A 25,039-nucleotide genomic window follows, 5' to 3' on the forward strand; every position below is an offset into this window, starting at 1 on the left:
ATTTAGTTAGGTATAACTAAATGGATAATATTTTCAGCACTATTCTAAAATACAGCATCCTGTTTGCGAATCTACCACCCATGTCCTAAGAGCAGAAATGTTCTGCAGCGCATGCGCAGTTCTGCACACTAGCAAAACGCACGCGCAGTTTTCCTTCGCTTCTCGCGCCAAACTCGAGCTGTGGAAGTGTCAAACATGGTAAGAACTTAAATTATTGCATTTAATAATTGTATTATTGTTTAGAGAAAGTCGCTTATATGAATAAACTGCACTAAGGTTTGCATAGATGTGTTAAACAGGTCGAATAATTAATTCTAGATTGTGTTGATATCTATGACACCCTAATAGTTACGTCTTTGATCTGTGAATACATTTGTCAAAATGTTTGTATGACAGCCAAAATACAGCGTTGTCTTTGGGTAGTTGCAGCAAAGTTAAGTTTGTTGGATTCGTTTTTTTGACGAATGTTAATGCTGTTGGAAGTTTATAACATTATTAATTCATGTTCTTGTGATTTCTTATATTCTAATACGAAGCCACTAAAGCAAATATGATGATGACTGAGCATTCAGTTGGCTAGGATGCTCAGTAATGAAACTATTTAATTTGATTTAATCAAAATTATGATATTGTCTCACACTGCCCCAATAAACAACTTCAGATCCTATATTGAATAATAAATATGTTTCTTGAACAGAAACATTTCTATGTTCTGACAGCAGGTTGAGGTTAATTAAAAAAAAAAAAGAAAAAGAACTTTTGCAATCTCTTTTTTAACACTCATGCTTATGAAAACTGAAAATCAGATAATAAAGGCCCCCCTAAAAATGTTAAGTTTTGGTTACAGTTAAACAAATGGTGCTGAACACATAGTAACCTTAAAGATGTAAGAGCTGCTTTGAGATAAATCAGTTTTTTAACCAGGTCTTTGAAACAAACAGTCTGAAAGAATCAGTTTGCAGGAATGAGTATGTATTTCCACTGCTAGTTCCACTCATGAACGACAGAAACGTTTAATTTTTTTCTCAAAGATATGATACTGAAAGGGTTAATAACAAATAAAAACAGCACAGCTATTCAGTAATGACAGCTGAATTATTTTTATGTTATTTATTTAATACAGAAAAATGCATAACTGTGTTCACCTTATTGATACAAAGGCTTTTATAATCCACAGTCTAAGAAGAAAGGACTTAGCTTGGAAGAGAAAAGAAGTCGTATGATGGAAATATTTTTTGAAACCGTAAGTACGCATAATTTCACATTCTCGTTTGAATATGAATTCATTAAGATTCTAAATGTTTAATTGTGACCATGTCTGAGTCTGACACAGTTCTCTAATGGTTCACCCAAAAATGAAAATAATGTCATTTATTACTTACCCTCATGCCGTTCTACACCTGTAAGACCTTCGTTAATCTTCGGATCACAATTTAAGATATTTTTGTTGAAATCCGATGGCTCTGTGAGGCCTCCAAAGCCAGCAATGAGATTTCCTCTCAAGATCCATTAATCGGTTCATGTGAGTACAGTGGTTCAATATTAATATTATAAAGTGACAAAAATATTTTTGGTGCGCCAAAAAAACAAAAACAAAATAACGACTTATTTAGTGATGGCCGATTTCAAAACACTGCTTCAGGAAGCTTTGGAGTTTTATGAATCTTCTGTGTCGATCATGTGACTTTGGCGCTCCGAAACGCTGATTCAACACTATGATTCATTATGCTCCGAAGCTTCCTGAAGCAGTGTTTTGAAATCGGCCATCATGTTTTAAGTACCTTTATGGATCTTGAGAGAGGAAATGTCATTGCTCCCTATGGAGGCCTCACGGGGCCATTGGATTTCAACTAAAATATCTTAATTTTTGTTCTGAAGATTAACGAAGAACTTACGGGTGTGGAGTGGCATGAGGGTGAGTAATAAATGACAGAATTTTCATTTTTGGGTGAACTAACCCTTTAAGATTATTTTTCTCTCTTCCAGAAAGATGTGTTTCAGCTGAAAGATTTAGAAAAAATCGCCCCCAAATCCAAAGGAATCAGTAAGTTTTATCAACCTGTAATAATTTTTAGTATATGTTACTGACACTGATGTCACAGATAGAGGGAGCTCTAAATGACCCTGCAGATTTATTTAGAACGTATGTAATGGTAATCATCAGAAAACTGATCCTTGCCTGTTTGATTTGGATTGAAAGCAGAGGATTTCCACAGGAGGCGCCAATGTGACTAACCTAGTTGTAGAAATGCCCAGGAAGGCAGGCCAGTTGACCTGAAATTCAGGAAAAGTTCTGCCATAGAGATTTAGAAATATTTTGTGATGATGCTGAAATGTCCTTGAATATATTCTTAAAATAAATGATAATAATAAAAATAAACTGGAAAATTGTTTTAAAAAAGAAAATGATTGTTAATCAGCACATACATACCAGAGCCACTTTAAAGTGAGCATCCAGGGTTAGCTAAAAAATGGTGCAGCGGGACATTGGCATAGAGACAGGGAGACTTTTTAAATGGATTTCAGTGGAGGACAGGCTTCATTGTGCTGAATAAACTACTTTTGTAAGTAAATGATTAATGAACCAACAACCTGTCCACTATCCTTCAGTGTATTTGCCATTAAATATTTCTTTCAGGGTAAGCTACATTTGGAGTTTACAACAACAAAAAATGCTTTTTTTAAAGAGAAATCACAGACAATTTTGTGACTGATAATGTTTATAATGTTGCCATTTATGGCACAATTCATTCATTTCTTGTTTTTGCAAACAGAAATTGACATCGTAGAACATAGAAAGTAGTAGACTGTTGCAGTAATGGCACATTTTTTTCAGGCCAACCCAGAAGTTTAGCATAACCCTGTTTTTTTTTCTTTTTCCATTGGCTTTTGAATTATTGCAGAAAATAAGCTCTGTATCCAACAAAAGTTTATGATTCTTACATGACTTATGATAACCTTCACAAATTAAATCTTTTGTGGTTTTCTACTACATATTTCAGTAAGAGACATAATTTACATTATATTAATCCAAACAAATCTTAAAGGATTAGTTCACTTTCAAATGAAAATTTCCTGATAATAAACTCACCCCCATGTCATCCAAGATGTTCATGTCTTTCTTTCTTCAGTCGAAAAGAAATTAAGGTTTTTGATGAAAACATTCCAGGATTTTTCTCCATATAGTAGACTTCAATGGCCTCCAGACGGTTGAAGGTCAAAATTACAGTTTCATTGCAGCTTCAAAGCATTCTACATGATCCCAGACGAGAAATATGTCAGTTATGTAGAGAAACCATCACTCATTTTCTAAAAATAAAATTAAAAATTGTATACATTTTAACCATAAATGCTCATCTTAAACTAGCTCTCTTCTTCTTCTCTATTTGAATTCCAGCAGTGTAAACACTAAGTGTATTACTGCCCTCCACAGGTCAAAGTTTGAACTAAATTCTCATATACAGGTGCTTTTCATATAATTAGAATATCATCAAAAAGTTGATTTATTTCACTAATTCCATTCAAAAAGTGAAACTTGTATATTATATTAATTCATTACACACAGACTGATATATTTCAGATGTTTATTTCTTTTAATTTTGATGAATTCAGTATCTCAGAAAATTAGAATATTGTGAAAAGGTTCAATATTGAAGACACCTGGTGCCACACTCTAATCAGCTTATTAACTCAAAACACGTGCAAAGGCCTTTAAATGGTCTCTCAATCTAGTTCTGTAGGCTACACAATCATGGGGAAGACTGCTGACTTGACAGTTGTCCAAAAGACAACCATTGACACCTTGCACAAGGAGGGCAAGACACAAAAGGTCATTGCAAAAGAGGCCGGCTGTTCACAGAGCTCTGTGTCCAAGCACATTAATAGAGAGGTGAAGGGAAGGAAAAGATGTGGTAGAAAAAAGTGTACAAGCAATAGGGATAACCGCACCCTGAAGAGGATTGTGAAACAAAACCCATTCAAAAATGTGGGAGAGATTCACAAAGAGTGGACTGCAGCTGGAGTCAGTGCTTCAAGAACCACTACGCACAGACGTATGCAAGACATGGGTTTCAGCTGTCGCATTCTTTGTGTCAAGCCACTCTTGAACAACAGACAGTGTCAGAAGCGTCTAAAGACAAAAAGGACTGGACTGCTGCTGAGTGGTCCAAAGTTATGTTCTCTGATGAAAGTAAACTTTGCATTTCCTTTGGAAATCAGGGTCCCAGAGTCTGGAGGAAGAGAGGAGAGGCAAACAATCCATGTTGCTTGAGGTCCAGTGTAAAGTTTCCACAGTCAGTGATGGTTTGGGGTGCCATGTCATCTGCTGGTGTTGGTCCACTGTGTTTTCTGAGGTCCAAGGTCAACGCAGCCGTATACCAGGAAGTTTTAGAGCACTTCATGCTTCCTGCTGCTGACCAACTTTATGGAGATGCAGATTTCATTTTCCAATAGGACTTGGCACCTGCACACAGTGCCAAATCTACCAGTACCTAGTTTAAGGACCATGGTATCCCTGTTCTTAATTGGCCAGCAAACTCGCCTGACCTTAACCCCATAGAAATTCTATGGGGTATTGTGAAGAGGAAGATGCGATATGCCAGACCCAACAATGCAGAAGAGCTGAAGGCCACTATCAGAGCAACCTGGGCTCTCATAACACCTGAGCAGTGGCACAGACTGATCGACTCCATGCCACGCCGCATTGCTGCAGTAATTCAGGCAAAAGGAGCCCCAACTAAGTATTGTGTGCTGTACATGCTCATACTTTTCATGTTTATACTTTTCAGTTGGCCAGGATTTCTAAAAATCCTTTCGTTGTATTGGTCTTTAGTAATATTCTAATTTTCTGAGATACTGCATTTGGGATTTTCCTTAGTTGTCAGTTATAATCATGGAAATGAAAAGAAATAAACATTTGAAATATATCAGTCTGAGTGTAATGAATGAATATAATAAACAAGTTTCACTTTTTGAATGGAATTAGTGAAATAAATCAACTTTTTGATGATATTCTAATTATATGACCAGCACCTGTACAATACTCTAGTGCAAGTATATAACAATTAGTTCAAACTTTGATCTGTGGAGGGCAGTTATACACTACACTAGTGTCTACACTGCCAGAATTCTAATAAAGAAGAAGAGAGCTAGTTCAAGATGAGCATTTATGGATAAATTGTATAAAATTTTATTTTTTTTTAGAAAATGAGTGGTTTCTCTAGATAAGACCCTTATTTCTTGTCTGGAATCGTGTAGAACGCTTTGAAGCTGCACTGAAACTTTAATTTGACCTTCAACCGTTTGGAGGCCATTGAAGTCTACTATATATAAGGAGAATAATCCTGGAATGTTTTCATCAAAAACCTTAATTTCTTTTCGACTGAAGAGAGAAGGACATGGACATCTTGGATGACATGGGGGTAAATTATCAGGAAAATTTAATTTGAAAGTGAACTAAACCTTTAACACCAGGGGTTCCCTTTAAAAATTACAGGGGGTATACACCTTTTTCCCCTTTTTAAAAAAAATCACAGGGGGTATCCACCTTTTTCCTAACGAGTCTATTGCGTTTTAGATTATGGGAGGCTCTTCCGATTTGGAGAAGTTCTACTCCAAAAGACTGAAATAAATCATTTTAAATCTTAAGGTTGTGCTACAAATAATCCTTATCCATCAGTTTCTTTCATATTCTATTTTCAGGCTATTTTTCACAAAAATATCTATGGAAAGCTCTTTTCAGTCGCTGCATTCTTTTTCTCTTCATTATTTTCTTTTTTTTCCCCTTTGTATTCCACTTTTATAAAAAGGAAAACATATACTGCGCATTTTTGGTCTGCTCTCCCGATTTAATTTACGATATATCCCAATAATAATTTACTCCAGTGCACTAAGTATCACTTGTTTTTCTCCCCAAATCTTCACGTCTCTTTCCAAGTTTGTTTTCACACGGATAACTTAAAATGTAATTGTCTCTCCCTTTCACTTCTTATACTTTTTAGCAGTGTTTTACTGGAATGTTTCTAGGTAAATGCTAAATTTATTGTCTGTCAAATGATGGAAATAAGATATTATCCCTCAATGTTCCAGTTAATGATTCCATTTCTGATTAAGGTAACATGTTACATAATACAGACATGTTTTACTGCAGTGATATTTAACATGTCCGTAATATTGGTGTGGAAATAATCTGGAGTTATTTGTGGTCTGTTGTAGTAGTTTGTTAATGCTTTTACACTTTTAAATGTCCTTTTACTGTTCAGTGGTTGAAGGGTGAGTAGAATAATCTCTAAACACACCTCTTAAGCATGCAAAATAATGTAAGTGTATATATATATTTTTTTTGCAATCGTGCCTTTGAAAGATTACGGTATTGTGGCATCCGTAATCACTATTGCGATTAGAAATTCAATTAATTGTGCAGCCCTACTGTATATAAGAAATTATACAGCTTTATTGTGTTGTTATACAGTTATATGATGCAAAACAACTGAATTTGACAAAGCTTCATCCATGTTAGCCATGTTATCTTGGTGACAAATTAGCAGATTTTGCAATTTTGCCATGATGTAGAGAAAACTACAAAAAACCAAATGCTAATGTTAGCAAAGCTTAAAATTGCACATACAAGATCAGTCAAAGTGTCTCAAACTTTCAGTGGCAATGCAGCACTGGCCTGAAAGGGCAAGTGACAGTTCTCTCTCACATTGAGCTGTTCAGGGGCACAATTGTTACTGGAGAATTTTTTAAATGTTTTTCTTCAGCCCCAATGTCGGTGAAAGAGGTGTTGCAGAGTCTGGTGGATGACAACATGGTCGACACCGAGAGGGTGGGCACCTCCAACTATTACTGGGCGTTCCCCAGTAAAGCCTTGCATACACGTAAACGCAGATTGGAGGAACTGGAGATACAAGTAAGAGCATCTCTTTCTGATATCTGACAGCCCTAGCCCATCTGTTAGTGTGTGAGTGTGCGTGTGCGTGTATGTGCATGTGTGTTTGAGTATTTTAAATACAATTACAAAGCAATTACTTGGTTTTGTTCAACTCTGAAACATGAAATGTGGAGTAATCTGCTTTTGCCAAAAAAACAAAATTTTAATACATATATAAAAAAACATACTTTGAATGAACTTTAATTTTGTAAGTTACCTGTATTTATTTGAGTTATCTTAATAAAAATAAGCCAACTGCAGTTTGATTGATATTACTCGGAATGCACAATAAAAAACTTGATTAATGAGAATGAACAAAAACAGAGTTATCTGTTTTTGCAAATTAACTTTTCTAATGTTAACTAATGAACCATATTGTAAAGTGTTACCATAGTTTTTCACCATATTAAGGCAACTTAATTCAACCAATTTACAGGTTTTTACTGTAGCTTTTTTTTCTGTAGAAAATGTAAAACATTTTTACAGTGTATGCATTATTATCATGCAGAAGTTTTTGCAGAAGTGTAATGTATTGATTTAACTTTTTTTTTTTTTTTTTTTTGTCTGAGTAGCATGAAGAGGGAAATCAGCGTAAAAAAGCCCTTCAGCAAGCAGTTGACAAAGCCAAAGTGGGACGTGAAGTTAATGTGCGTTCATCTCTCTGTCTCTTTGAACTAGATTACTATACAAGTGTAATGTTTGTGGGCTGTGTCTGACTACTGATTTTGTGTGTGCTTAGGATGAGAGAGAGGATCTCTTGAAGGAGCTCACAGCATTGAAAAGTCAGAGAGATCAGCTGAAGGTTGAATTGGAGAAGTACAAAGAATGTGATCCAGAGGTGGTGGAGGAGATTCGTGAGTAATATTTCTATCCTGAATATTAAGCATGGATTAAATTCTAAGAAATCAGCAGTTTTTTCATTTAACATTTTTGTTAATTGAAATAAATCATGACAACCCAGGGTTCCAGACTGCAAACATTTTTTGAGAATGTGAGAGTAAAAATTTGATATGGTAGCATTTGTGCATTTTTTTTTTTTTTTTTCATGCTTTTTTTGTGTGTGTAGCATATAATTTCACAAAGATAAAGTCAGAACATTCTGTTTTTGACCGATTTTGTTTTTGTTTTTTTTGTTTTTTTTGATAGTTAAAAGATTAAAACATTTTGCCAACATGAGGTTGGACTGCCAGTCTTTTTACATCAGTGCAAAACTAGGGTATGCAGATTAAGACAACTATTCATCAGCATGCACTGATTAATCCCATGTTGTAGCAAAAAAAAAAAAAAGTGCGACCAAATTATGTGCTGGTGTGACCAACTGAGAAAGTTGGTAGCACCAGTGGAGCCCTGCCAACTCAATCCATCTCCAAATTAGGGCTGGGCGATATATCGCATGCGATTGTCACGCGCATTTCGCCAGTAAAGTCGGTTCCCTGATTACCGCTAAATCGCCATCACCTGCTTTCAAATGGAGCGGCATTTAATAGACAGAACCGTAATTCACTGACAATCTACGCAATATTGCGTTCATTATCGAAGGCGATTCATCTGTGATAACGAGCGCGATATTGTGTAGCTTGTCAGTGATCTACGGTTCTGTCTATTAAATGCCGCTCCATTTGAAAGCAGGTGATGGCGATTTAGCGGTAATCAGGGAACCGACTTTACTGACGAAATGCGCGTGACAAAAGCATTCGATATATCGCCCAGCCCTACTCCAAATAACTCTGTATATTTGCACTCTGTGATGAGAGTCTGCCAGTATGCAAAGATGGTTGATTGAATTGTGGATTAAATATTTAAAATTTAATTTAAATTTAATAGTTTGTAAATGTAAAATGTCTAGTTCTGAAAAAATCATGGAAATTTGTATAGTCAACATAAATGTTCTAGATATGTGAAATTCTAAAGTATTACTCTATAATCTCACAAGTGACAGGAAGAGTAATGGAAAAATTATGGAAATTCATTGTTCAAAGTGTGGGAACCCTGAGGCTTTTCCTGAGCCCTTACACTTCATAAAGAATCAGCTACAGACTGCATAATTCTGCATAAAAATGGGAACATTGCTTAAAGCAAGTCTGAAGTCTGACAGTGATTTTCTTGAAATTTACTGTTGAAGGTGGTAAATTTTGTACACAAGTGATGTTTTGATGACTGTAGTGACGGTGCTTGAAAGGAGATGATTTAAGAGACTAAACTTCCCATAGGTGAAGTTAAAAATGCTCTCCATTTGCTCAATTATTTGAGAATTGTGTCTCTCTTTAAATGCACCACTAACAATTCTAAGCTCCCTAGTTATCTGCACTAATCAACATCATTTTGTTGTTGTACAGCATGTTGTATTCAGCAGCTGGCAGTTTATCAATGCACACATGTAAAACCAACTGATTATGTCACAACTAGTGTTCTTGTCGGTCCTTACAAAGTCTTAAAATGTCTTAAATTGAGTTTTATCAAATTCAATGTTGTCAATTTTTTTTAAATACTTTAAAGGCACAATATGTAAAATTTTTGGATTAAAATATCCAAAAACCACTGAAACAATATTATATATTTTGCTTAAATCCAGAGAAATTTATGATAAACATTTTGTAAGCTTTATAATCGCTGAACACATCAGACACTCTTGGCAGAATTCTAATGTCCTTGCATTATTTATTCTAATGTCCTTGCATTATTATCTTGCATATATTTTAGGTTGATGCTCTAATGAATGACAGACTTTAATGCACACGATAAATGCATAGAATGCCATCTTAGAATTGTCTTAGTCAGTAGGCCTATTTATTACCTCCGAATGTTGTTTTAGAATATTGCAAGTTGTGTAGGAGTTACAGTGAGGAAAACAAAGTCATGTCTTTTCTCATAACAAACATAAAACAAACACAACAGAGCTACTGTATATAAGGCTATTCACATGAGCATGTTTAAACTAAAAGGTTTATACTTTCATTAATTTGATACTCTACTCCACATAGGACACACATGCCTAATTACTGACCTAATGCCCACATAGCTGAAGCGGACTGATATCTTCTTGGTCTGGAGCGAGGTTTATGCAAGGTAACTTGAAAATAAGTGGGGCAGTTGGAAATCAGCCCGATGGCTCTCAGAGCGTGCTGCAGTTCCATTTTTCACCACAGATTTACATGGGAAATTTGCCCATGCCCATACAGACGAGCCGCGGCTGAGTATAATGGCCGTGTTAATGCATCACCTGTCAATGACCTCAATTTTTGGTTTTACTTCCATAGAAACCATGGAAACAAAAACACTAATATATTATGCATTTTATTAGACAGGTGAGAAACTGTTTGGATACCTTTGTTGACAGAAAACTAAGCGTTGTACAGCTCAAAACGGTTAGTCTTATTGTTTAAATCTATTGTTTTCTTGATTTACTGCAAGTAACATGTTTTTACCATGCCTCAGAGACAACACTATTTTGTCAAGTGACAAACACAAGTCATCCAGCTTTAACTGATATGATAATCGATCTAGCTTACTGCAGTGTGCAACAAGTGTCTCATAGCAGCCACCGAGTAAAGTTCTCTGCAGAGAGTAAAGTTGGTAACATAACTTGACATAACTTAAATAACTTTTACATAACGTTATAACTTTCAGTACACAAAAACATATTTTTAGTATAATTGTTTTGACCAAGTTAAGCAGCGCTGCGTTACCCCACAATTTTAATTTGTTAAATAAACTACTGAATGAGTAATAATTCAGCACTTGTTGTTTTATTAGAATGAAATAAAATAATGTGAATTTAAGTGATCAGACATAAATGTAACAAAGTTCAAATTCAGGGAAGGAGGTGGGAACTTGCAAATGTTAAACATAACTTTAATATACAACAAAATGAAAGGAGCACCAGCGGCCGACTGTGGCATAAAAGCATAATAAAACAGGGTTGAGTGCTGGTTCGGAGCCAGAGCCTAGTTTCAAATCAGTTCTTTGTCTTTTGACACACAAAGCATCAGCTCCGAACCAGAAGAAGTGGTACGTAAGTAGCACCAAAACATTGCTGGGCTAGAAGTAAGAACCGCTTGTGCCAGGGGCTGGGGTTACCATGACCAACAAGAAACTTGTGACCGCCGTTTTTGAAATAGCAGCTAATCGAGCTAATAACAGCTCGATTGTAATCTCCGTCTATAAAAATTACGGCGAGCCGTGTTTGGATGCCGATGTAGGTTCGCAAAGCCATGGGCATCAACAGTAGTGAAACATCCACGATTGTTGATAGAAGGCTTGTTCGAGATGCATCGGAGCAGCGCGGACCGATTCGCCGCGTGCCGCGGATCCGCAGGAGCGTTTGTGGAGCATACGACTCCTTGTACTTTTGGATCATTCTCGCGGAGCTTTGATGTCATGCGGCAATTACTTTTCGAGAAGCCGATGCATCTCAAACGAGCCTGATGTATTTGTGTTTGGCACTACAGCACTAGCTTTGCTGTGAAATATGAGACGTATACAGTGACGCAAGACCTGGCTCTGTGGTGGCTCTCTAGCCTGTGGAAAGGCAAACTGGTTCTTAGAAGGCTCGTCAGTTGAACCAACTCCGAACTAGAGTGGGTTCAACTGCGCACTAGCACTAGCTCTGAACTAGCACCTGGTTCGTGCTGGTGGAAAGGGGGTATGAGTCTGTTCTGTTCAGTGAGTGACTGAGAGGATCAGCGCGTTCAGTTGAGGATGTCAGAGAACAAATAAAATAGATACTATTGCTTCTAACCTGAGTGGTCATTTTACATGTATAGCCAAAATCACAGCAAATGTCTTTATCTTATGTGTATGGTGATTTTGTCAGACAACGTTTCAATTACAAAACAGGATTATAATATGTCAGAACTAGACACTAACACACTTGTCAGTTAGTCCGGGATAAGTGGATTTTTTGAAGGGGCAGAGAAAGTGAAAGAAGTGGAAGAGAATTTTACTTGCCCGGTCGAACAAGGAGCCTGATTAAATCGTCAGTAAAAAACTTGGGAATCACCAAAACGCAAGAATGACAGGTTTGATTACATTTAGTGTAAGTGGTGATCGATAGTGGATAATAATAGTCTGTACAAATGGACTGACGGTTACAAGGTTGCTCGCGCAGCCTTGTTTTCATTAGCCTACTGAATGATTCAGCGTTTTGAATGAATCAGTTGAGTCAAGCATCCGAATGACAATGTGCAAACTATCCGCCCTAAATACTAATGTTACTGACTATTTAGGATGTATAGAATGCACACTAAGATGCAGGCAATGACTCATTCATAAACAACTGCCTCATTCTTGAATGAATCAGCCATTGGAACGAGTTGTTTAAATGAATGACTCAGTGACTCACTGTTACTTGCCGCCACCTACTGGTGGTTTAGTTTCATTTTTAAAAGTATCACTTTCCCCCAAACATTATTTGAATATTAATCAAAAAATATTTAAAACAATCCCATAACATTATTTAATGCAGTTGTAATTTTTTATTGTAAATGATTGAATTTGATTGGTAACAGCCCTAATGCCTTATTCTAATTGAATTTTAATGAGCAAATTTAAGAATTTAAAAATAGAAGATGAATCATACATTTTACATGATTCATACAGGATTGGGTGAGGGGAAATCGCCCCTTGTAAAGGTAAAAAAAAATGCCCTCAGTGTAAATAGCACAACAGCTATATTCTGAAAGGATATTGCTTCAGAATAAATGTATATTTACACCAAAAAATAAAACAAAATCCTAATTTTTCCAGACAAGCAACTGTTTTACTCAGACAAGTGAATGACTGATTTATTTGTCTGAAGGACAAGCACATGACAAGGCTTAATGTCGAGCCCTGTATGTAGTCTTAATGGGCCACATTTCAGACACCATTTCATATTGTCTGACAACAAAACAGAAAAATATATAGATGAAACAATTTTATTGGAAATTTTGCTGTATTAAAATACATTATGTGAACACAAAGAGGTAGCAGCAGAGAAGCAAACAAATGTAAAGGGCTGACACTTGGCAGAATGCAACTTAATGATATAAATAATGAATATTCTAATTGCCGTATGACTTAGTCTATTGACATTAAGTGACATTTTTTATATATATATTACATTAAAAAGCCATTAAAAAAGCATTAAATTAGATTTAATGTAACCTGTAGAAACCCTGTAAAAATGCTTTCCATCGGCTGTGGAGGTGAAGATGACAACTCTCATGATTCAGTGCCCATTCAAAGTGTCATCAAGCTAAGCCTTTGTTATTGTTTGGATTAAGCGACCTCTAGCAGTGAAACTTGCATATTGTGCCTTTAAATGGTATAAACAAAAGTCTTAATTATCATTTTTAAATCATGGTATAACCTAATGTCATTATTAGACTTAAATGTGATTGAATTTCACAGTGAAAATGCGAAACTGTTGCACGTTCTACAGGCTGCTGATTTTAGAGCAGTTCGCAATCAATGAATATCATGATTTATGCCGTGTGATTGTTTATGATATACTGTTGCTGAATTCTGACAATGTTTACTTTATGGTTTTTATATTGTAATATGTCGAAGAAGATTGCATATTTTATCTCCCTCATCTTGAATGAGAAACTGGAAGTAGTAAAGCATAGACATTTTACAATAAGACTCAATAAGACGTGTGTTTGGGCTTCTTTATAATTCACAGTTCCACATTATGCCTACAGTCTTTTTTTTTTCTAGATATTATTAGTAATTTTGTTACACAAAAAGCTGAATCTGGCATTTAAGTCAACATAAACTCTTGAGACTTCTTGAGACTCACAGGATGGAAAGGCTAAAAACATAATTTAACGCATTCAATATATATTTATTTAGTATTAACACAATCTCTTTGCCTTTCTTTAAACACATTATTAGTGTCTCAGCAAAATCCAATATGTTGATCTCTATTTGTATTGATGTAAATGGAACATAAACCAATTTCAGTATGCTGAATATACTGAATAAAACATGTCTTGAGTATTTTAAAACTTGTTTTGCTGAAAAGCAGTATTAAGTTCTTGTTGAATGTGTCACAGCCTGTTTAACTAAAAGAATCTGAGATGCATGATTTATTTTGAGATTATGTGGTCTTGTTCTGTATGGACATGTGGTATTAATTTTATTTGTGCAGGTCTAAAAAAAAAAGGCCTAAACACAGCTAAAGTTCTACACAACTGTTCAATGTCTTGTTATGATATTCCTGACTTATTGCGCATTTCCAACCAAATCCAGATCTTAATATTCTGTGATCCGCTTCAGACAGTCGTGAATAATCATCTCTCGCAGGCGCTGGTGGAGATAATGACTCACGTCTCTTGAGAGAAAATATCATTTGTAACCTCTCTTTACATCATCCACTGCGTTCATCACCCCATCCCTGCAGTCTTGCTAACAACCCCTCCAGTTTAAATGTTGTGAAAATGTCAGTAGTCCCTGCTGAAATACCCATTGCTTTCTTTGCCTCTGGGGATTTGTTGTTATGTCTGTATTTTAATCACATTTAGAATTGGCTTATAGACAGTCTGAACTATTGCATCTCTCCAAGGTGCGATTTTCTGAAATATGTTTAACAGAAGAGCACAGAGAACATATCTCACACATATGAGGCAACAGACAAAACATTTGTGTTTATACAGTGTATGTTAATGATCTCCATTTAGAGTACATGTACTAGTGCTAGCAACATCGAAAGGACATTTCTTTTGTTTCTTGGTGTGTTAGTCATGGTTAATGTGGCTGTACACTTTAAAGGTTGGTCCTTTTTAATGAATTCAGTCATAGCTTGTCTCAACTTGCTTTTTTGTGTTGCTATAGAAAGTTTGCTGGTAAGCAGAATTGTTCACATGACAGACAAATAAAATAGGGTGTGTTTTATAACACCTTGGGGGTGAGCCATTATCTCCCAGAAAATTACATCCATCTTATTTCAGAGCACAGTACAGTTACAGCATTCAGGGGCCAAATATTTATAAATAATGATTTTTGTCAAAGGCAATGCATGTCTGGGAAATCTATATATATATATATATATATATATATATATATATATATATATATATATATATATATATATATATATATATATATATATATATATATGAAGAGCTCTTTTCCAAAACCCTATAAATCTATTTTAACAGTTTTCATGAAAATGACATTTTTTTACCTAGACCTATACATTTTTTTTATAATATTCAATTTATCCTGATAAAATGGTCTGTTGGCTCAGTCTGAACATGTTAAACAATGATTGTTAAGTGAAACAACAATTTTGTTGATTTATAAATTCAAATTTTTTTTTGTTTGTTTCAAAACGCTACAAATCCATCCTTTTTTTTAGCCTTTTTATATAAAAACATCTAGAATCCCAGTATTGAAAGGGTGACTGTATGTTTTAAACAGTTTAGTGAACTGTTTGATCGCCTGATACAATGTCACACACTTGCGCGCGTGCACACACACACACACACACACACACACACACACACACACACACACACACACACAGACACGAGGCGAGGCGAGGCAAGCCTCTTATAAAGCAGCCGTGAGTTGAGCGCCTCTTCTTAGCCTTTTTATATAAAATCATCTAGAATCTCAGTATTGATCAGGTAACTATATGTTTTAAACAGTTTACTGAACGGGTTGATCGCCTGATATGATGTCACACACTTGCGTACACACGCACATACGAGACGAGGCGAGGTGAGCCGAGACACCCTTATATTCAAACGAACCTATCTCGGGAACCGAGCCGAGTTGGCGCTCCGGACTCCAGCCCCCAGGTGTAGGTCTCACTGGCTCATCCAGGCCATCAAAAGTGTTAGAGTTTAAAGCACTCATTTTGAAGACTGAGCAAAAACAAACTCCCTCGCTTCAAAGAACCGCAATGTTAGATTATGGGAAGCCAAACACACCAAAAGTGGTACGAGGCAGCGGGGTGTTACAAAGCTCGCGCCGCGCTGACATGTCATCTGCGCGGATCAATGGACTGAGCCGCGCGACCGACTCGTCAGCGCAGCGCAGACGAGTTTTCTAGCGCCACCCAATGGGCAGCGCGGCGCGAGCTAATCTCATCCAATAGTATCCAGCTGCAGACCCGCAGCACCACAGTTCAGAACCGCAGTTTCATGATGTCTACAGTATTTAACAACAATACTTTTAAATAGTCATTTTTCTGTTCATATAGGCCTAACATGCATAAGATATCATGATGTACAAAGAGCAAAATTTTAAAACAGCCTATATATATATATATATATATATATATATATATATATATATATATATATATATATATATATATATATATATATATATGCATTAGACAAAATGCATTAAACGTCAAATTTTTAAAAAAAAAAAGAGTTTGTCATGCCATTTTGCTGTGTACTGAACCTATTCTCTGCTCCATCAATGTTTCATGCCAAATCGTTATATTTCCTTGTTTAAAATGTTTTAAACATTTTAAACTGAGCACATTTCACAATGTGTTCAGTTACTGGGATTTTCACGCACAACCATTTCTAGGGTTTACAAAGAATGGTGTGAAAAGGGAAAAACATCCAGTATGCGTCAGTCCTGTGGGCGAAAATGCCTTGTTGATGCTAGAGGTCAGAGGAGAATGAGCCGACTGATTCAAGCTGATAGAAGAGCAACTTTGACTGAAATAACCACTCGTTACAACCAAGGTATGCAGCAAAGCATGTGTGAAGCCACAACACTCACAACCTTGAGGCGGATTGGCTACAACAGCAGAAGACCCCACCGGGTACCACTCATCTCCACTACAAATAGGAAAAAGAGGCTACAATTTGCACGAGCTCACCAAAATTGGACAGTTGAAAATGTTTCCTGGTCTGATGAGTCTCGATTTCTGTTGAGACATTCAGATGGTAGAGTCAGAATTTGGCGTAAACAGAATTAGAACATGGATCCATCATGCCTTGTTACCATTGTGCAGGCTGGTGGTGGTGGTGTAATGGTGTGGGGGATGATTTCTTGGCACACTTTAGGCCCCTTAGTGCCAATTGGGCATCGTTTAAATGCCACAGCCTACCTGAGCATTGTTTCTGACCATGTCCATCCCTTTATGACCACCATGTACCCATCCTCTGTATACTTCCAGCAGGATAATGCACCATGTCACAAAGCTTGAATCATTTCAAATTGTTTTCTTGAACATGACAATGAGTTCACTGTACTAAAATGGCCCCCACAGTCACCAGATCTCAACCCAATAGAGCATCTTTGGGATGTGGTGGAACGGGAGCTTCGTGCCCCCATCAACTGCAAGATGCTAAAATATATATGTGTGTGTGTGTGTGTGTATATATATGTATATAATATAATATAATATAATATATATATATATATATATATATATATATATATATATATATATATATATATATATATATATATATAATTTTTTTTTATATGTTAATTGCTGTAGTCTATTTAAAAATATTTAATTTGAATGGGCAATTATGTCTGTTTGAATGAATGATTCAATGACTCACTCATAAAGACTTTCAACACTGGATGAATCAGCATTTTTGAACGAATCATTTGAGTGAATGATTCAATGACAAATAAGGTGGTTCTCAAAACCAAGTTCGCGAAGTTCGGACTTGCATCCTTGGTATTTAGGACTTGGCAAGTTCGACTCAGGAGAACGGACTCCGGTGGACAGGAGAACACAAGTCCGGTGATTCTGCAAATGGAACAGCAGCGTACTTGATAACGTCACTCAGCTACCGTGCTCGCGCAGCTGCATTGTGGCACAAACACACATACAAACAGTAGCTGTGAGATCGTGTACACAGAGAGGAACGCAGAAACTAATTGTCAGTGCTGTCCTGTGATTTATCACTAAAGTAGCTTAGAAACTCAAAACTTATTATAGAATATATTTTTCTACTTTTGAAGGAACTATTTACAACCCACAGCTTCACAATTAATTTTGTATGACTGATTCACACACACAATTACTCGTACTGGTGCTGTACTCATTTTATCTTTATCTGATTTACAATGAGCAGAAATCTGTAAGGAATGTTACAAACCATACATAAAATAATGCTGAAAGTGAGCTGTTATGTCAGATCACTCTTTCAAAAGGAAAAAAAAAATATCCCACCTTTAATTGTCAATCATATTTACAGTACAAACCTTGTCAGTGAACTATGAGGGCAAAAAAAATAAAATAAATAATCGTTCATTAATCATAATCGAGGTAAAATGTTCAATTAATCGAGGTTTTGATTTCAGGCCACAATCGTAATATTTAGCAAACTTTTTTCTAAACTTCTTCAGGGTGATATAAGTGCTGATCATCCTGTCAGGGTTTAGATTATGTATTAATCATTGCCGCATTGGAAAAGAGATTTCACAGTCCATTGTATTCAAGGGCAACTTAATTTATCTTGAAGGCTTTATTTTTTTCTCCTCTTTAGTGAGTGAGGGCTCCATGTCAGTTATCAAAAGGTTACTCGTATTAAGTCCCAGTTGGGACACCCAGGGGATGTTGAGTCAGTACAGGAGGGCGGTTGAGATTGTACCTTGAGCTCTAAACTTAACCCTGATTAATTCTGGGGTGCTGAACATGGCAACGCTGTCATCACACTTGCGTGGATGTGCTAATAAATATCTGAATGATATTTAGATTATAAATCCTGAAACAATTTTATGAATCTGACTGGACTGGACTGCTGTATGGTTTTGATTCAGTAAAATAAACATAAAACATAAGAGTCATTACTTTAGGAATAGGACTGTTGTGCTCTGATTTAGATTCACTAGATTAATTTGCTATGTTTCCTGCTTTATATTTAGTAGCAGTGTTGCAGTTCAGCTGAATAGTAGTGCAGGAAACATCAGCGCATTATATTATAGCGTATAATTCACATTCCAGAACTTTTTAATGCGTCAGTCGATTACAGTGTTATTTTTTTTAAGAATGAAGCTGATTCTTTCTGAGTTCTTGTTTTCAGTTCCCAACCCTTGTGTTCTTGATGATGGAAAAGGTTTATTCTATCCCCAATGTTGTGACTTTGGAGATATTTATTTAAGCCCTTATATTTATTTCTATTCACCATCTGACCTGTTCTATTGCCGTGTGGCTCTGCAGTGTTGTGCATCTGCTCCTGTCAAGTCAGTATGCACAGGGAGAACACAAGGCATTAAGACTGCAGATTGATCTGCCTTTTTCCAGATTGGATTTGTTCCAAAGCCTTGGAATGGGTTTTGAGCATTTGTTAATCTAGCTCTGAAATTGAAGTGGTCTGGGCAGCACATTCAGCATGATGGATTACATATCAAAGTGGGTCTGCTAACTGTCTTAGAAGAAAATCTATGGACTCTATGGAAGAGAGACTATCTAGTGTGATGTACAACCATCTGCTGGACTTTGAGTCGTTCAGTTTCACAAATCACATGTAGGATCTGCAAAGTTGGAGTTTTAACAAGACACCAACAGCATCTAGCAAATAAAAAGATGTTGTTAATGTCAAAGAATTTAGTGACAAACGCATCTGTTTAAGTGTTTTTTTATTTCACCAACAATAATAAAGATGAAAAAATAGTGTTGATAATTTAGTACTAATTAAAAATATCTAGAAAAAAAATATTATTACTCACACAGGCATATATACTACATAAATGTAATATCAGAACTTCTGCAAAAAATTATGGAAATGCAAGTGAAGTTACATGCTAATCAGAAGTCATGTGTTTCCGTATGTAACCTGAAAAGTATGGCCTTGCTAACATATTCATCTTTTTTTTTAGGTAAGGCCAATATTACAGCAAAAGAGGCAGTGTCTAGGTGGACGGGTAAGTCATTTGCATGCCTCACACCTCAAGTCATGTGATACATCCACAGAAGGTTCTGAAATGTAGGCCACAGACAATCCTGACAATCCAGTTTTGTCAGATCAGTCCAAGATCAGGCCAGCCCTAGATCTGCACATACATTATTTATTATTCTAGCACATATAGTTGTCTCAGCCTGTCCTTTGTCCAATTAAATAAAATATCCTGTCCAGTCTTTTGAAATATGACCATCTTGTCTGTCTGTACATGAAATGATTGTGAAGGTGATCACAGTTGGTCGTTCTCAAATATTGGTTTGATCCAGAAGTGTTGTTGACTTTGATACCATGGCCCAAAGTTCCAGTCTTGTTCGAGTAAAATTAACTTGCATGTTTTTATAACTCCTGACTCAGGCTGTGCTGTACAAACCCTTGGTTATTCCCAGGCATGATTTTTCTGGAATGCACCAGACACAGACATGCACACCACTTAACTTCAGGATGGAAATTCCTTTATGCACTCTGCAAACGTAACTACAAAAGTGGTCTCAGATGAGCAGTGTATGAAAACTTTTGGTGCAGGCATGTTTGGGAAAACGGCAGACATGCTAAATGGGAAGGGTTTAATGGTCTGTTTACATTAAATAGATCAGATTTCAGCCAAGAGTCAAACACAACATACACTATACACTAGGGAAGCACAAACACATGCAGGTTTTACTATATTACTGAGTGATCTCATAGGCAGAATGGTTTGCATGTGGAGATGATTTATTTTCGTATATATTTATGATGATTTCCATTAAACAAACCTGATAATGTCAGTAGATTTAATGCAATATATGATTTAGCTGAATTATGAGCCTTTCAAATAGTGAGAGCAACTTCAAAAGTCTTCACGTCCACACATTAGGGCCTTTCACGCTGGAGGAACCTTTTCATAGTTCCTAGAGCTATTGGCCGAAGTACCCGGATTTTGCAGAGTTCACACCGCAGGAACTAGGAACGATTTTAGTTCCAGGAACTCCTTTTGGAGGAACTAAATTAGCTCTTACTTCAGAGTATGAAGTCTAAACCAGCACTATACCCAGCTAACAGAATTTTGTTATAAGATCGTTCTCTAAATATTCAGTGTTGGTTCTAGGAACGTAAAAAACATCCAGTTTTTTCTTACTGATAATTAACAGAAGTTTAGATGTTTCGTTTGAGGTCACAATCATGGAGGTTGGTGATTGCTTTAGTTGAGCTCTTGACCCTTGACTTTTATAGAATTGTTTCTTTATCAGCAATCGCAGGATTTTTGAGAAAACATTTCTGCATTGACAAAGAAGATCAACATGTCTGTTTTAATAACAGACAAATGACTGCCTTAAAGTGGTTTAAACAACTGCCTTTTTGTACTGTAATTGCTCATTTAAGAAATTGATATACTGTATTGAACTCAACCAATGTGAAAAATATAATTTGCAACACTGTCGTTGTTAACTTTTTGTTTAAAACATTGTTTTGTGTCATTTATACACTCAGACATCAACATTCAGCATATGAAACACAACAATGGTGACACACTTCATGCCAGCATACAAAACACATTCATGGTTCCCAGCATGCATTGTGGCATGAATAAATAACGCAGCTTTTTATTGTCACCATTGTTGAGGTTTGTATGATGAGTGCTTATGTCTGAGTGTCATTTTTAACTTCTAAATAGTTTTGGACAATCCAACATAAATCAGTTCAGTGTTAAAAATGATTTTTATCACATTTAAAAGTTCGCATTTTATCACTTTACAATAGTCAGGGGTCAAGAGCTCAACAAAGCAACCACCAATCTCCATGATGGTGACCTCAAACGAAACATCTAAACTTATGTTAATTCTCAATAAGAGCTTCTGTAGATGTGTGACAGAAATAAAGTCAGTCTGGTTAGTAATAAGTGAAGCTGGTAATGCTGTTTGTGGAGTTGTTTAATCAGATCTTCAGATATTTAATGTATTTTATATTCAGTTCATCTAAGGCTGGTGCTGAAGAAAGTTGTAGTTTGTGTTCTCATTTCTCTTTCTTTCAGTGCTTGTTCACAGCAGGTGTTTGAATGATTGAAAGAATGTTTCAGGAACATCATACTAACCTTTAAATAACATTCTACTAACATTAAGGAAATGTTATAAATCAACATTCCTAGAATGTTGAATTTTAGATCAAAATTAAGTTAAAAGAACATTTGAGGAACATATTAAAACGTTCCTGTAACGTAAAGAATACTGGATGTTTTTTACGTTCCCAGAACCAACACTGAATATTTAGAGAAAGATCCTATAACAAAATTCTGTTAGCTGGGTAGGAACTATCAGTGACGTGAGTATACATTGATTGGTCAAGCGCATGTCAAACACCCAGCAATTTTAAAAAGCAGTGTTAACATATTTATTTCACGAACATGGAAAACAGTGATAACGGCATTTACCTGTTGTCTGCAGGGTTGTATTCTTTTCTCAGCCTTGATGATATGTAATACTGAAAGTTGTCATAGGAGATTTCGTCACTTAGCCCCACTTTTTGCTCTTTCAGTCACGTAAATGATGCATGTACATTCTATATCCGTTATCACAAAACCCACGACACAGCTCCGATCACGGCGTCTTCCATCCACCGGTTTTCAGCGTTTGTAAATGTCACGCTTAAAGACGCCGCTGTCAGCCGATTGTGCCTGAAAGGTGCAATCGATTTTTTTTTTTTTTTTTTTTTGGTTAAATGAATGGAGAATATCTCGGGGGCTCGAGCACCCACACGATCAGTGCCTATGCTCCCAACTCTTGTGTTAAAAGGATAACTCCAAAAAATTTTTATTCTGTTATGATTTACTCACCCTCATGTCATTTCAAATCCAAAAGGCTTTCATTCATATTTAAAAACCAAATGCCCCCACACTGAAAGTCCATTTCACCAAAACTTTCAAGCTTCAAAAAATTCATAAAGACAATGTAATCCATATGAATTGAGTGGTTTAATAAAAGTCTTCTGAAGGGACACTTTATATTACAAGATGAACTTATTTAATTTAGGCTTTTATTCACATAAAAAACTCATCAAATATTGTGAAGGGCTAGTATTTGCATGGTCATGTGATCTCAAAATGGCAGACCGTTGAGGTGACCTGCTTCATGTAGAATAAAACCACATTTATAAATAGGCTAATCATATGACAAATTTCACATTTTTTTAAAGTACTATTTATTTTAATAAAATAACATACTTTTTCAATTTAACTTAATTTTCCTTTACATTAAAAATACTATGGTATCTTATTGAAATGTAAAATCTCTGTATTAAACAGCAAAAGCATTGCCTGTTCTCTTCAAATGTGTAATTACACTTAACTGTCTTGCTATTTGCACAGTGGACCCTTTTCACATTTCTGGAGTTCTCAAAAGCGGAAGCCATCATAGTTGTGTAGTCTTTTGTAGTGGTAAATGGGAGACGGCAGCAAATATCATTTTTGTATTCCCAATTGCTCCAATAGCAAAAGGAAAACTCCATGATAGCATTTCCATGACTTTCCAAAAGAGGGAAAAAATATCTTGAGATTGATTACAGCAGTCAGAAGAGAGAAAGATATCACTCCCTCAGCTGTTGTAATAAAAACACCCTCTCAGCAGCGTTAATTCATTTTTTTTTGTCATTTACTGCCAAAGTAATACTGTATAACACAAAGTATAATGTTAAAAATGTATATTAAATTTTCTAAAAATTTAAATATGAAAAACTTTACTAGATTTCTAATGTTGATTACTGTGGAAATGTGTTATTACAGTCTGTGAAAAGGGTTCTTTTGAAATTCATAATTCAGTTTTAATATTTCATCTGAACTGGTTTTTGTGTCGTATATGTGTGTCATGTTTCATATTTATTCTTTTCCAGATAATGTTTTTGCAATCAAATCCTGGGCAAAGAAGAAGTTTGGGTTCGAGAACAACCGCTTGGACAAAGCTTTTGGAATACCAGAGGACTTTGACTATATTAATTGACCAAACATTCACAGCCTTTTGGATCTTGTGATTGTTTGATCTGTTCAACACTGCGCAATCAATAAGATTTATTCTCTTACATCAGTTTGTTTTACTTTTTGTTTCTCAGTTCTGCATGTTCGAGACAAAGCTGTGAGCTAAATACATTGTGAAGAGTGTGGTGTAAATTCTCAGGGTTGCCCCACCCTTGAAATTTGAACCTTGTCTAGTCCAAGGCAAACTTCAAGATTGATTTGTCAGCATAAAAGGATAAACGATGGTGAAAATGCTCCCGGTGTGTAAGCGGAGAAGGTGTTGTGTTAACCCTTGGCTGCTCAGAGATGCACCCTATAACCAAACTGACTGTTTGGACACCTGTTGATAGAGAATCTGAGCTTCACAGATGGTGCATAGGATAATTAATTGAGGTGCACATTCAAGGAAAATAATCACAGGTTTGAGTAAGTTTAAAGGAAGGTAAAATTGTTTATGTTCATGTCACTTCAGATGCTTTAATTTTTTTTATTTATTTTTTTTTTGCATTTTTGTTTCATTAGTGGCCAGTTTTCACAGTGCTAATGTTTGTATCTTGTAAATATGAAAAATGGCCAATGGTTAATAAATGTAGTTATCAGGCACATTTTGTAATAAAGCATCTTTTCCTGCCAAATAATACTGCTTATTTTTTGACTGAAATGTCAATTTGCAACATTATAATTGCAAAACTTACATACATACAATATGTGTGTTTATGTATATATATATGTCTGTATATATATATATATATATATATATATATATATATATATATATATATATATATATATATATATAATACTCACACCATTAGTTTCTAAGTTTGAAAATAATTCATGTTTGTGTTCATTTCTGAGGTACAGTTTATGGGTACTTCTTGAATAAGTAATAATTTAAAATAAGTTGTATTAATTACTATATAACAATTTTACAAAAACAAGGTCCATAAAAAGCATTGTTGAGTAATTAATAGGTTAGTTAAATAAATTTGATATTTAAATTTATAATTAAAACAGGTTTTATTAATCCATAAACGAGAACATTTAAACAGCAGTTTACACAAACCAAAACCTATAAAGATCATTTTGAATAATTGGTATTTAGTATAGCTCTGCACCAGTGATGCTACTTTGTGCATTTATATATTTCTATGCTCTTCTTTATATGGAATGGTTCAAAAATACATTAAAAAACTTAATTCATAATTTTACCAAAGAATGTTTATTTATGTGGCGGAAATAAGTAAATGTGTA

General features: G+C 35.6%; 1 protein-coding gene across 1 annotated transcript; it reads left to right on the forward strand.

Annotated features, from left to right (window-relative positions):
- Positions 1-84: 84 nt before the first annotated feature.
- mnd1 (meiotic nuclear divisions 1 homolog (S. cerevisiae)) lies at positions 85-24,405 on the forward strand. Its single transcript, XM_067404571.1, has 8 exons — positions 85-198; positions 1,178-1,243; positions 1,987-2,044; positions 6,762-6,910; positions 7,504-7,578; positions 7,671-7,785; positions 19,724-19,768; positions 23,665-24,405. Exons 1-8 carry the CDS (start codon positions 196-198, stop codon positions 23,769-23,771), a joined length of 618 nt encoding a protein of 205 aa, XP_067260672.1. The 5' UTR covers positions 85-195; the 3' UTR covers positions 23,772-24,405.
- Positions 24,406-25,039: the final 634 nt, after the last annotated feature.

Source organism: Chanodichthys erythropterus, chromosome 12 (assembly GCF_024489055.1).
Source record: "Chanodichthys erythropterus isolate Z2021 chromosome 12, ASM2448905v1, whole genome shotgun sequence".
Classification (NCBI taxonomy): Eukaryota; Metazoa; Chordata; class Actinopteri; order Cypriniformes; family Xenocyprididae; genus Chanodichthys; species Chanodichthys erythropterus.